We start from the raw sequence: 14,768 nt of genomic DNA on the forward strand, positions 1-14,768 counted from the left end.
GATGTGGGGTTTGTGAAAATTGGAAGCACACCTAGCTAGCTAGCTAGAGAAATTAATTGGATGGACAGAGTTTATTGTTAGAATTCTTTTATATTTATTTATTCTTTTCCTCTTTTTATACACAAAAGGAAATCATGATGATATATATACCTTATTTTATTTTTTGAGTATTTGTGGTTTCTGGGATTACACACGACACACATGATGATGGGGTGATGCGTATATAGTATATACTCATCTGTACAGGTATGTACTTTTCTAGTGCTTTTCGTTCATCGGACCAATATATATAGGCCTGCCAATTAATTAATTAATTCTTCATGATTAAACACGAAAATATTTACCTAGTGTACTTTGAAAATGATTTGGTTTATCCCGAACTCGTGTGATGGTGGATCGGACCAATTATATAATTAAAAATTTATTAATTTTTATAGTAATTAGTTTAAAAGTAATCATATGTAAAAATTAAACATATATATATGTATATGTGTATTTTTATTTCCATATATATGACAGTATACATAAATAAACTCTTGCTCAACACAAGTTAATGCGCAAAATCACACTTAAGAAAAAAAACCTTAAATATGTTTAAATTTTTTAATAAATAATCGAATTTTATTTTGAGTTTTTGAGAAAAAAAATTATTATTTTGAGTCTTCAGTATATTAAACTTTTGTTCTGAGTTTGAATAAAAATTATTAGCGATTCAAAATAAAATTTAATCATTTATTAAATACCTTAATCATATTTAAGGAAAAAAAGAGTGTAAAATCCAAGGAACGTGAAGGGGACGCGAGAATTATATTTCATGATTTCATCCAACTTATATTTGAATGTTTAAAGTGCGGATCGGTTATAACCAAATCCAAGGAAAGCATTCCTTTAGTGATGAGTCAATAGATATTCCTCAATATGCTGTTCAAAGTCAGAAACAAATGTAACCTTGCTTTCTGGAAAGCTCCAAACCCTCTTTTGGACTCTCTTTATTCAAACGTTATTTGATAAAGCACCGGACCTACTTTTTTAGAGAAAAATGAATGTTTCATGCTCCCTTTTTTTCATATACACCATTTTTATAATCAGAGATTAACATATTTTGTTTTGAAAAAGACAAATAGATAAATAATATATCAATGGTTACAGTCTTACAGAGTAAGCTTAAAAATTGAGAAATTATATTACAAAATCCAAGATTATCATGGTCTCAACTAATCTATTCATGACACATAATTAAATGATGTTAAGTTTTAGTTGTAAATTTAAAATACTCAGCATGTAACATAGAAATTAATTAGGATTATGAAAACGTGATATATCAAGTAATATTTCTCATAAAAAAGAGGCAAGAGAAAGAAAAACATAGCGTTAAATTTAAAATATCATTTTTTTATATATATAAGACAAGATGGAAAGATTTCCTGATCAACTAAGACAAGGTTATTCTAAGAGAATTCATTGGATTAGCATGCAATTGATTAACCTGTTAATTGGTCCTCGCCTCGCCATGGATAGAACCTGGATTTGGTAAAGACTTGTCATTTTGGTTAATTAGTCCTTGAAGAGAAGGAAAAGGGGGTGAAGAAATTATAGAAAAGGGGGTTAGAACCAATATTAGACATATCACACCATGTTTTAAAAGCGCCATGCAGATGGTTTTGCAACATAATTAAAATCTGAGATTCATTAGTAAAAGAGGGCTAAGAAATATTCCTCATCAAATCTTTCATTGAATTGGGATGAATCTTTAGTTAAACAGAATATATGATTCTTTTTTAAAAATTAAAAATTATGAACTTTTTTTGAAGTTATTTTTTGTAAATTTATGATTATTTTTAAGATATTAAATGTTTATTTGTATTTGAAACTTATTTATAAACTTGTATTAAAATAAATGTTGGTTGTTATTTGACATATTAGGTAATTCATAATAATCATAATTTTAAATTTAAAATATTAAGTGATTAAATTATATTAGTTATTTAATTATATTATTTTTTATATTTTTTAATATATATCAAGTCAAATCGATTTTATAAGTGATTCATTGGCTATTGATTCAATCCATTTGATGATGGATCCAATTTTTAAAACATTGGGTTTATGTATTATGTTATTATTAAATCTGGGCCAACTTAATTATTAAGAATTTCAATAGAGATTGCCTGCGTTTAATAATAATTATAGAATTCGAAGCCAAGTTGAGGATTGTTTACTTCACTCTTCTAATTTCTGCAGCAGTGTCCATTCGGACATCTATGATCTAACTACTGAGACTCATTTGGCATTATCATGGGAAGGAATCTTCTCGTAAGGTAAGATACTGTTATTGACGGGATACTATTTGTTATCTATTCCTAAACTCGGTCATCAGTAATGTCTTAGAAGATCACTATAAAAAAAAATGGACACTCAAATACTAATTGACACCTAAAAAAATAGAAAAAATAAAAAAATATAAATATTATAAATAATGATATGATGTGATAATAAGATATAAATAAAAAAATTGAAGTATTAACAAGGTGTTTGATATTTGTTGGTGTCTAATTATTATCCCTCATTAAAAAAAGGATTAAAATAAATGGACAACCAATGCTAATAGACACATAAAGAGACGGAGAGGGGAAGGAATATATATATGAGAGAGATATGATATGATGTAATAAAAAAAAAAATAAGAAATTAAAGATATTTATGAAATTTGATATTTAAGGGTGTCTGAATATGATTTCTCAAACAAAAATAATAACAATTAGTCTTCTAGTCGCCATAGTTATAGCTATCTCTTCAACTTTTTTAAGATTTCGTATTAATAATAATTATAGTATTCAGAGAAATTTGATACTATAAATTATTATAAGGAAATGCCCACAACACGTTGCTTAAATGTTAATTTATGGTTTCGGCAACATGAGACCTCTCAATATAAGGAGGTAATTTGAACACTAACTGGTCCATCCGGTCATCCACTCCTGTTAGACAACATTTCAACAGGGGGTTTGTTTTATTTATGTGTAGAAAAAACTTAACTATTGTGCCCACTTGCCATAACAAATCATACTTTTTTTCAACAATACCAATTGCTACGTACTATATATACTGTTTTTTTCTATTTGAAAAGGTTGAAGCAAATTTTATTCGTACAAAGGAGTACAAATTTTGTTCCACCTAAAAACGAGGGGTGAAATAGAAACCCAGTAGAAAAACTTATTTAGGGGGTTCATACACAAATCAGAAAGCAAGATTTCAAAAAATTAACGAGATCATGATTTGGGCCGCAACATCGAGGTTTTAACTGTCTGTGACAGTAATATCAGTTGCATTTGTCTGGGATATTAAAACCTTGTCAGAACCACTAACTAGAAGTGAAAGACGTGAACAAGAAGAGAATGAGAGGACGACGTGTGGACACAGAAGCATAATAGGATTCAGGTGGATGGAAGAAACCGGACTTAATTTTGATCATCTCAACCGAATCATTTTTGCCAAGGATTCAATCAAGAAGAAATATACAATCACACATTTCTTCACAAACTTCCTAGATAATTGTTGACTGAGAGTAGTTTGGGAGATTGGCAGAAATTTTCATCCTTTCGAAACTAGACAAAAATAGGAAGAGATTTATTTGGTTTGCTAGATTCAAACAAGTTGAGAACAAGTTTTTCTATAACTTTTACAATCCACTTGCTGAGTGCTCAAGTGTATAAATTTTTAGTGAAAGTACAGTACTAGTTAGCTTTTTTGTACGTATAATATCATCTTACCAAACCAATACACTTGATCATAAGCCACAACAAACACTCATAATTAGTCGATGGTATCATGCATGGATAAAGAAGCACCACACTTTCAAAACATAGGATGTAGAAAAGAAAGAAAAAAAAAGTTAAAGGACGGGTTTTCAAAACATAGGATGTAGAAAAAAAAAAGAAAAAAAGTTAAAGGACGGGTTAGGTTGGTTCATAGGTCGCAATCAATCATCAATCAAAGATATAATACAATGACACATCTTTAATAATAAATCTTCCACATCATTTTTTATGATCATCAATCATATTATATCAGAGAAAGTTATAGGGGCATTGTGCCCACTTAAGCTGAAAAGATAGATTACATCACTAAAATGCAGTAGCTGAATAATTTTTTTACCGAATGTCCAATGTATCAGCACTTAGTTTCTACACGCCACTAAATTTGTAACAGCTAGCTACATTATATATATTAAGAGCACTGGTAGCCTTACATCTTTTTTCAATATCCAAAGGCACACCACTTGGAGGAAGTGAAGGATCATGATAACATGTGTGTTTATTAAATGGGAATAATCATGCAACTTTTTAATGCTTGATTCCTCATTAACGCAGTGTGGCCTTCTAATCTTGCTAAGAGGTAGCATCTTCTCAAGTACATCGCTATGCTCAAGTCAAAAGCAACACAAATTAGGCAATAATCTTTATACAGATGAGAAAACTGGGAGTTGTATTCGACAGTCCATTCGTATGTGCATGTCAGACACTAATATGAAATAATTTACTTGTTCCAATCATCTTGGTAGTTTTCATCTGATATTACCAATGACTAGCTAGCTAGCAGCTAGTGAGCCATTATCATTCAACTTAATCGCACCTTGAATTACACCCAATCATTCATATATATATATATATATGATTTTGGTCAATTTCTACCTAACATTTACTCATATTTCTTAATTTACGAGAAAGAAAAGGATTATAACCCATTTAATAATTTCTCAATATATGATAAGTTTTTTATTTTATAATAATCTTAAAAACAAAAAAAAATAGATATTTCAAATACAATTGTTCAATCAAGTGATTGAATATAATTAATTAATGTACAAAATAATAAGTTAAATTGATTCTTAACGGAAATAATTGTTTATCAAACTATATTTATCTCCCCTAATTATGACCAAAAAAAAAAATACAATTATCCAAAGGGAACTTTTATTTTCTAACCAAAACAAAATTTGAACAGTAATAAAAAAAAATTAAGGATCTTTCTTTAGCCCAAGAGTTTTTTATGGCCCATTTGTTAGCCCAAGAGATTCAGCCACTCTACATGAAACTACCGCAGCAGGTTGAGTTGAGATGAGATGAGAGGAATAGCAGCAGCAGCAAGCTATGGCGGAAGAACAGAAAGTTCCACCACCTTCCAATCCTACGTTGTCGTTTGATCCTAGTCGAAGTGAGTATCTCTCTTTCTCTTTCTCTCTCATCGTCACATCTTACGATTTCTGTTTTTCATTGAAATTTTGAGTTTAGGGCTTGATAATTCTAATTTTCAATTGTTGTTGAAGCGGTTGGTATTATCAAGAGGAAGGCCTTGATCAAAGACTTAGCTGCGGTATACCATGCCGAATGCCTTGCATACTGTCAAGAGCTTTTGGAACTTCAAACTAAATGGGAAGAGGTAAATGCAAATTCAAATGCAAATGCTTTTTCTTTTACTTTCATATTTCTCTTATTAAATTGATAACATTATAGTGTTATAAGATTACCTCAGATGAGTCGTATCTGTCAGGAAATAGAAACCGAGTTGTGACTTTGTTTAGCATTGGCAAAAAAAAATAAAAAAATTCACCTGACTACACGTGAGGAGTGTACATAAGGAGAAAAAGTGTCGAGAAACCGTTTGTATAAACTTATCTTTAAAATAAGAAAGTAGAATAAAATGAGTTTCTCCTAAATTAAAATTAACTTATACACCGAACTATGGTTTTAAATTGCGATTGCATTGTTGCGGTGAATCAGAAAAACATTTATATTGCAGGTAATTACGGAAAAATGTGACCACAATTGCGGTTGCGATTGCATTGCAGTAAAGTTAAAATACCTTAACATTGCAGTCGCAATTGCAGTTGCGGAATGCTATTTAAAACCATGCACTGAACTTTTATAGAAGCTCCTCGTCTAGTTTCTCCAAAACCTGAAGTGTATGAGTTAATTAGTTTCTCCAAATCCTGAAGTGTATGAGTTGATTTTACCTTATGGGAAAAGCTCAATTATATATATATTTTTTTTATTTTCTTCTCTTATAAGTACTTATTTTAGAAGTTCATTTAAACAGGGGGATAATTGTTGATTGAAAAATCATTAAGATTGTAACAAAATACATATACATGATTAACAAAAAATATTTCAATCGTTGGTTTTACTATGCATTATCTCTTCTAAAGTGTACGAACTCACTTGAGAGAAGCCAAGTACAAAGTTTTTAAGCTACTTCATAATTTTAATCTAGTCAAGTTGGACCATTCTTCAAAATTTTGTAACTAATCACTGTTTCATCAAACAGAGAAACATATGGTATTGGTAATGAAAATGGATCAAACACATAGCGGAATATAATTTACAAATATGAAGCCTTAATTCTGTGAGACAAAAGAGGACAAGGGCTTACAGATTCTTGATTTTGGGAATGTAAATATCTTTAGGGGAATACAATCTGTTTCAATAATGAATCACATTAGTTGGCAACAGTACATTGAACCTTGGACAACAGATGCCTTTACTTAAAATATAAATATGAAGTGAGAATAGGTTATATCAGTGCTTTGATTTAATTGATGATACTTTACCTATGTCTCGATCGTTTCAGCCATATATTGACTTAAAAACTCCAGAGGAATCAAAAAAGGAGACAGCACGACCCTCTAAACGTGTAAAAAAGTTGCGTTAGGTATGATACCGCATAATTTCACTGTCATTGTAAATTTCAATTCAATTCCAATATGAGCATGTAAATGTCTATAGATTGTTGAACATCAGCCCAAGTTCATTAAGGGCGGGTGCAGATTCAGTGAGACATTCATGCTTTGATTTCCTTCCGAACATCCTAGAATATACTGTTTTTCATGCAAGATCTTCATTGCACATGCTATAATTCACCAATTGTCTCAGTTCTATCAATATTTTGAAAAAATGACGAGTAAATCTATGACAGGTTCCTTCCTGATTTTGGTGTCATGTGCATCATTTTGTTATATTGGAAAGCCGTGGTGGGGTTCATTAGTTTTTGTCCATTTCAGGTTTTCAGGTGGTTGATGCATAACTCATTTAGAGAGCAAAATATGCACCGTCAGAGGATACCTTTTGCTTGCTGCTGGTGTAGCTGATAGTATCAGAGCACACATTTAATGTAGTATTGATGTACTTTTCAAATGCTACTGAGACGTCATGTTTGAGATTTCATCCATCGGCCTGCAGTTGTGGAAACATTTCCCCCTACTCGATAAAATACATATACGTAATACATTGATTTTTTATTGTGGGAATGATGTATAGAATGTTTTCGGTCCTGCATTCAGCTTCTGGGTACAATCCATTGTTGATATTTTAGCTTGCTTTGCAATTCTATTTCTTTTTTTTTTGTTGTTGCAATTTTAGCTATATGCAACAAATTAGTGTACCGAGAAATCATCTACTGTGAAATTTTATTCATTTCAGGCTAAATTTTACGCAAGACTAGTCTATTATTGTGTGGAGAATAAGTTGAAGGTAGAGATTCCTGACCCGAGTTAAGTATACAAATCTGAACCTATACAAAATTCGAGATTCACAACGATTTCTCACTTCCTACAATCGCTTAATAATACAACTCTTACAAAGATTATAACAAGGAAAAGAACTGCTCCATCGTAAAACGTTTCCCGTAGGCTTCTTGATGGAGAGAAAAGAACTGCATGACATATGCAAAATTGCAAATTTTTATAATTATTTTACTAAAATTAAATACTGGTTTACTTCTGTTTCTTAGTTATAAATTGATGTTAAAAACATACATATTCGAGCATCTAATGAGCATGGCAAGCACAAAAAATAAAATATTAACTAACCTCATGACCTCAGCATGCTTCAAGAGGCATTCCAGTGTCTAAACTTGCATATTCCGCGACGATTTTCAGCAAAGGAGTTGCGAATAGACTGCAACATAGCACGCATAGCAGGAACATGAACCAATTCCTCATGCTGCTCCTGCAGAATAAGTTTTCCACAAGATTAGATCCACCCCCAAGGAAGACACTAGATACATCACCAACTGCCTCAAAGAAATAGACGAACACAAACAATACCACTTCTGCAAGCCTTTCTTCTAAAGACACAGCATTTGCATCAACACACATGAATATCTTTCGATAAGCAGCTCTCATGCTCCTGATCTGAAACATTACCCAAGCAAATTGGTTAGTTGTGATGAAATATAAATTGAGGACAACTAAATTTGAAAATTGTGAGCATAAACCTCTGCAACGCTGAATCCACATCGAGTAAGGCCGACTAAATTTAGACCACGAAGCTCAGCTCTTTCTCCGGCTGCCATCATGTACTTTGGGACATCTTGTGAAACCTTCATTTGTGTAAGAACATGAAAATGTAGTTGCACACCTGAGTAGTTGTAAATCAATTTGGCATTGTAAAAGTATTTGTCTTAACAAGTTCTTCAATAAGGGCAATTTGATGTAATACATTCCAAAGATGGCTGCCCCTATGTGCCAGAATCCATTTTTAAATAAACTTTTGTTGAAATCATCTCAGTGATAAATAAAAGTTACTGAATGCCGAAGTTGAGAACAGATCCACTATTACAGAAGTACTGTTGTTTACAGTAATTGATACTGTTGGTCCCGCTCAGAAATTTAAGTCCCTATCAAATTTTCCCAAGTCTAAAGGATATGAAGTGATCTTAATTGTGGTGGACAGACTTTTAGGTTACACATTACTCACATACTCCTCACCATTCACAGCCATTATAAGTTTAGTACCAACTACTAGATAACTAGATACTACTTAAACTTCTGCTGAGTGCTGACTGCCGACTGCCTTAGATTTTGTACAGTGTACAGTAGCATACTTACATAATTGCATAACAATCATTTCCCTTGTTACAAAACAGATTGATTCAAGACCATGAAGATAAAAAAGATAAACCTACCACGGAACCACCACCAAGAAAAGAGAAAGAGCCAAGATGACTGAATTGGTGAACAACAGTCACACCTGCAGTGTGAACGTAGTCCTACATATGAAGAGTTTTAATTAATTTTCTAATTCTATGCTTAAAACATAAGAAATCAATAAAACAGAATTTATCATAAAAAAAGTGACTTTAATTTTTTAGAACTTACTTCCACTTCAACATGCCCAGCTAGAAGAGTATTGTTGGCAAGAATATTGTTGTTACCAATCTTGCAATCATGGGTAATATGACAAGATCCCATTATAAAATTGGCATTACCAATAACCTAATCATATGATCATGGTGAGAATATGAAAAGGTGTATATGCCTTTATGTGTCTAAAAATTCTGAGGTTTTTTTCTATAAAAAATTACTGAAGCCATCTTCTTACTGTCCTATCGGTTGATTTTGAAGATCGGTGGATTGAAGAATGTTCCCTAATGTCATTATTATGTCCAACTTCCAGGTAACATTCATCCTCTGGCTACATGATCAGCACAATTAAAAGATTATATTTTTTCTGACATTAAGCCAGACATGAATGATATGATTTTGCTACCTATAACAGGAGTGCATACAATGAAAGTGATTCATATATAGGTTAATACGAATGCCATACATAACTAGTTAAAAGGTGTAGTGCAAATAGCAAGATATTCTGAATAAATAGATCCCACACGGAAATGGAGTACATCAATAAATAGTAATGTCAGAGAGGAAAAATAAGTGCATACTAATGAGCACTACTGCCAGAAAAAGACAATGTTAAGATATATAAATCAAAATCAATCATGCACTTTGTCCAGATAGCTTAGGATTTTACTATGATCAGTTCCTTAACACGCACCTTGTCAATTAAGGGAAGAAAAGAAACTTAGCTGTCAATATTTCTTCAATACATATTTAAAATATAGTCAAGTTGATTGATTAATTAACTTCAACACACACACTAACACACGCTCTTTGCCCCAATATTTTATCTTCCTTACTAAAGGAAATGTTAATAGTTATACCTATAATACAATAAACAATGACAGCATGATTCCTAATTCATTAATCACAGTCTATGGAACAACTGTGTACGTTGACAACAGAGTTAGCAATGTCAATGCAAAAAGCATGATATTAAAAATATAAAAACCTCAGCTAGTTAATGTGATGCATACCTTGTATTTCATGTCTTGACATTTGACACCAATCACAGCGTGATATCCTATTGTGTTATTGCTTCCAATGACGGTACATCCAGGATGATCATCACCAACAGCACCACTGTTCAAAACAAATACTATTCAGCAGAGCAGAACCTTAAGAGAAAACAGTGATCTAATTCCAAAAACATGGCTTCCGGGATATAGTTGACAGCCATTCCCCAGCTTTGCAGAGGCACTAACAGAACAAAAGGGACCAATCGAAACACCCTAAGCATAAAACGGTTGATGAATGTAGAACATTATTAGCTCCACTTGACAATTTGAATTGATATTTATGTGAAGACTGCATCTTAGCATTGCACAATATAATAAGATATAAAGTGTAATACATATTAGAAATACACATTTAAGTGTGGGAAACAGACACCAAGTCAAGTTCTACATGCTTCATCCCCCCCGGTATCCAAGACTTCAAAACAGAAGCTACTTTACTTTCTTTTGGTCAACACCAAAGTTTAAAATTGTGGTGGTGATACAAATATTACTGGTCAATGAACCTTTAAACTTAGGCAAAGGACCATTACCACAAGCAGCGACAAAGTCAGAGGCTAAGAAAATAATAGGGGAGAACATGGACACCTATGTTTTCACTTGTCAATTCCAAAGGCATAACAATTAAGAGCATAAGGATCAAACTTCTCCCCCTCTGCAACATCTACCATCACTCACAGTCAAAGCACAAATCCAAAGATCAAGAGATAGAAGAAGCGAGATATTTGAACATACAAGAGAAGGAGCCACCACATCCTTGCTTTGCTTTTCACCATCAGCACCACGCACACAGACATAGCCCAAATTCTATTTATTTATTATCTCACAAAATATATGGAAAGCTTTGTTGATGGCTGAAAAACCATCATATTAATTATTTATTTTAGACAGAATTAGAATAAAAGATTTTATGTTTCATTAAACTAAAACGTCATTTAATATTAACTCTTTTTTGTCTGTCTGTTTTATATACATGCATATTCTGTCGAATAAAAATAAATCACTGATAACGTAGCGCTTTTGTGTGTCCAATAACTATACACACAAAATGAAATAATTTTTTTACAACTATAATAATTAATTTGAAATTTGGCTAAGTAATTTTAAGAAATGTACCTTCAAGTTATCATTAACTTATACATAGAAAGTGATGGTTAGATTTCATCTAAAAATATATTTTTTTTTTATTTAATCCTTTAGTGTACCATGTACCAAGAAATCAAATGAATGTAAGTAAATTTTAACAAAATATTATTTCCGTTAAGGAAATAATTCGTATTATAAGTGAACGATTTAATCTTAACTTTAATGCATTAATCACTTATATATAATCATTTGATTAAGTGTACAAATATTTTAGATTAAATCATTAATTTGTCCCTTGAGAATTATTCTCTCTCCTAAATAATTCATAACAAAATTATATAAATTAATAAATATTCTTTAATTTATTTTTTAAGTTAATATATTTTGCTGAAGTTTGTGAATTACTTTGAAGAATTTTCCAATACTTGAGAGACTATTTACTAAGATTTAAGAGATTATTTACTTTCAGAAATTACTTATATAATTTGTGTAGTTTAGAGATTATTTAAGAGAGAGACAAATATTTCAAAGATGAAATTAGTAGTTTATTCAATGTTTTAAATAATTTTTCCTTTTACTTCAATTTTCCATGTTACATTTCACATTTATTTTCTACTTCTTCCATCCATTATTACACTATATATCAATCTTCCTTTTTGTGTCTTATTATTTAGGAAATGCACTTATAAGTTTTACGTTTTATTTTCAAATTGAAGACTTAAGTAAAATTTTAATATAGTGAAAGGTTAAAGTAGTACATATAATATCAAGGATTAAAATGATAAAAATAATTAAAAAAGTGATATTGTGTCTTTTAATCAAATAATTCAAGATTCAAATCTTGACCTTAAATATGAAATAAATCATGTTAAATTCACATTGTATATCCTTTTAATTTTTGACCAAAATTAATTATAATTTTTGAAGAGTTACTTTAAAAATGAAGTTGTGCCTCTATTTACAAAATGGAGCTTTCCAAAAAACTGGTTTGTTTTGGTTTGATTTCAGATTCTGATTGGCCCTTGTGACTGGGAAGACCATTCCAAAGGAAAGAAGGGTGTTCAAGCTACAGGATTCATAACCTCCCACAATTATCAGTGTCAGGGCGTGAAATTCACAAGCTTGCCCCTAACTGCATAGTGGTGGTTCACCTTGGACAAGCTCAAAATGTGAGAGCACGACTACAGCGTTACGGTATGACTGGGGCTCACTTGAATGATTCCTCTTTCCCCTTGTTTCACCAAGTCTTTTCACAAGAATTCTCAATCCTTTATAGATGGGCTCCTGTAAGTACATTTCATCAATCTTCTCATGTGTCCATATTTCTTTAGTTACAAACAATCAAGGTTTTAAATATCTGTCCTGGTCGTGTTTGTTTGTTGATATCACCAAAAATCGAAGACAAATGCGATCGATAGGTCCCAATTGCGGTTGCGGTTAATTTGTTGATATCGCGACCGATATAGATCCAATTGCGGTTTCGTCGTGTTTGTTGATATCACGGATAAATGTGAATGATACATGTAATTTTTATAGTCTTCTAGGATCACAATAATAGAAAATCAAACATGATCTTAAAATCAATGATTTTCACAATTAACAGAAGAGTATGCACCTTTTTTCATAAGGAAACTTTCACATAATCTTTATTGTGTTTTGGTTTTCTTGAGAGAGGAAGAAAACAAAATTTATCTCCCTTGACTCTTTTTTATTCTTTATCTTGCATGATGGTAAGAGCTAGGATTGAAAAAATACTCTTATATCTTATTTCAAGAAGAGAATTTTGTTTTCACTTAGTGGGTATCAATCTCTTGAAAATCACTATTTCCTTCAAATTATAATTATCTCTAAAAATTGTTTCAATTATGCGCATATCTCATTTACCATTTCGTCCATAATTATTAATTAATTTTTAATAAGTGAGATACTTCTCACATAAAACATTAAGTCTTACAATACATTCCAATTGCGGTCACAACCAATTAAAAAACCTTAATTTTGCTGTCTAAATCACCGTTGCGGACCCTTTTTTTAATATGTTAGTTACAAATTACAGAGATATAGTGCTCATCATTTTCATACCGGCATAATTTATCTACACGAATGGGGCCAAAGCTCAATTGGTAAAATGGGGTCTATTGTGAGAAATCCTAGTATCTGATGAAGTGATGTGAATTATTATTTGGAAAATACTGTTAACACTTGATGGTGACGGTTGCATTTTGTGAAATTTTGGATTCAAGATTGAAGAAATGCACATATGCATCTTACAGAATAAGAAATGCAAAAAAAATTGATGAGTAAACAATACTTTTTTGTTGTTGAACAGATGCAAAACAAGGAAGATGCCCTGCGAACAGAAACTCAGCTGCTCAGCACATTTGATTATGCATGGAGCACGAGCAATAATGGTATCCGGAGGCCTGATGATATTCTTCAAAAGCTACATCAAATTGCTTCAGGCACTAGAACACTTTCAGATATGGCCAGAGCGCTTCTACCTTTCACTCAGAAGCAAGTGGGTATCCAAATTAAATCAATCAAGTTAGATGAAGCAGACAATGGCAGCTATAATCTCCTACCTCGAGTATTCAGCTTTAACAGATTAAGAAGTACGGACACTTCAGTCCTTTATCTTGTTCGGTGTCCGACATGTGTCTATGTCAGTGTTCGACATCAACACGACACCCGTTCTATATTTTGGACATTACATATGTCCACGTATCTGTATCTGTATCGAATCTGATATTCATGTCGATGTCGATACTTCATAATTAACCGATATCGTCCTAGGTGTCGGAATGAGAACAAATGTGTCCACTGCCAAAGCAATAAGGGCACCCAAGTCAGAGACCGAGAACCCATATCTGTACCGTACAAGTAATGATTGTTTTTCTTTATGATCATAACGAGAACCAATTCCTTAGGTTGTTAGAAAATGTGCCCATTATGCCAGCACTAGCATCTCAGATACCCGTACTTCCAAATGCCAATGCTATTTTTCTTTCCTACGGTTCGAAGATTATAACTGTTCTCTATTTTCTTAGCTCTAAAATTTATAAATTTCAAACATTTAAGCCATCAATCTGAATGTGTGCTTCACACTCGATCTGGATTTCTCATCATCCACCATTGACGTGGAAATATATAAATGAGAGAAGTGCATAATTGTGTCTAACTTAATATAAAAATATATAAATGAGAGAAATATATATAAAGTAAGAAAATAAAACATAAAATGTTTTTAAGATACGAATGATATAAGAATTGAGATTTGATAACGCGTACTGTTTCATTTTTTTTTTCAAACAATTGACTGGAGTCTATATTTCATTTCATTATAAAATATCTAAATAATTAATTGACATTTTTATTTCCTTTTATTTTGTTCCTATCGTCTTTCAATTCATTCTGTTTCATTATCTACCACAAATCAAAATATAGTATAAAATTTTATACGAAAATAAGAGAAATAAACATTAATATTTGTA

At 31.6% G+C, this 14,768-nt stretch overlaps 2 protein-coding genes and 1 pseudogene across 5 annotated transcripts; 2 read left to right on the plus strand and 1 right to left on the minus strand.

Moving 5' to 3' along the window:
- Positions 1-5,080: 5,080 nt before the first annotated feature.
- LOC114407277 lies at positions 5,081-7,469 on the plus strand. 2 transcript variants are annotated; one of them, XM_028370332.1, is made up of 4 exons: positions 5,081-5,214; positions 5,327-5,439; positions 6,628-6,708; positions 7,058-7,469. In XM_028370332.1, the coding sequence occupies exons 1-3, from the start codon at positions 5,151-5,153 to the stop codon at positions 6,706-6,708; spliced, it is 258 nt and encodes an 85-aa protein (XP_028226133.1). In that variant the 5' UTR covers positions 5,081-5,150; the 3' UTR covers positions 7,058-7,469. The 2 variants fall into 2 exon arrangements, with proteins under 2 accessions (XP_028226133.1, XP_028226124.1); XM_028370323.1 differs by lacking the exon at positions 6,628-6,708.
- On the minus strand, positions 7,390-11,017 carry LOC114407257 (probable acyl-[acyl-carrier-protein]--UDP-N-acetylglucosamine O-acyltransferase, mitochondrial). 3 transcript variants are annotated; one of them, XM_028370303.1, is made up of 9 exons: positions 10,927-11,017; positions 10,153-10,258; positions 9,378-9,470; positions 9,155-9,271; positions 8,962-9,045; positions 8,272-8,376; positions 8,102-8,188; positions 7,865-7,997; positions 7,390-7,707 (listed from the first exon to the last, which is right to left on the minus strand). In XM_028370303.1, the coding sequence occupies exons 1-8, from the start codon at positions 10,986-10,988 to the stop codon at positions 7,884-7,886; spliced, it is 768 nt and encodes a 255-aa protein (XP_028226104.1). In that variant the 5' UTR covers positions 10,989-11,017; the 3' UTR covers positions 7,390-7,707; positions 7,865-7,883. The 3 variants fall into 3 exon arrangements, with proteins under 3 accessions (XP_028226104.1, XP_028226096.1, XP_028226112.1); XM_028370295.1 differs by having other exon boundaries at positions 7,865-8,003; XM_028370311.1 differs by lacking the exon at positions 9,378-9,470 and having other exon boundaries at positions 7,865-8,003.
- A 397-nt stretch (positions 11,018-11,414) lies between these two features.
- On the plus strand, positions 11,415-14,285 carry LOC114406179 (annotated as a pseudogene).
- Positions 14,286-14,768: the final 483 nt, after the last annotated feature.

This window comes from Glycine soja, chromosome 1 (genome assembly GCF_004193775.1).
Source record: "Glycine soja cultivar W05 chromosome 1, ASM419377v2, whole genome shotgun sequence".
NCBI classification, from domain to species: Eukaryota; Viridiplantae; Streptophyta; class Magnoliopsida; order Fabales; family Fabaceae; genus Glycine; species Glycine soja.

Coding starts and splice junctions, on each gene's coding strand:
- LOC114407257 (XM_028370295.1), bottom strand. CDS start 10,988: ATGTCTGTGTGCGTGGTGCTGATGGTGAAAAGCAAAGCAAGGATGTGG. Junction 8,189..8,271: donor GTGGATTCAGCGTTGCAGAG/GTTTATGCTCAC, acceptor GTAATGTTTCAG/ATCAGGAGCATGAGAGCTGC. Junction 8,004..8,101: donor AAGAAAGGCTTGCAGAAGTG/GTATTGTTTGTG, acceptor CTTATTCTGCAG/GAGCAGCATGAGGAATTGGT.
- LOC114407277 (XM_028370323.1), top strand. CDS start 5,151: ATGGCGGAAGAACAGAAAGTTCCACCACCTTCCAATCCTACGTTGTCG. Junction 5,215..5,326: donor GTCGTTTGATCCTAGTCGAA/GTGAGTATCTCT, acceptor TTGTTGTTGAAG/CGGTTGGTATTATCAAGAGG. Junction 5,440..7,057: donor TTCAAACTAAATGGGAAGAG/GTAAATGCAAAT, acceptor TGTCCATTTCAG/GTTTTCAGGTGGTTGATGCA.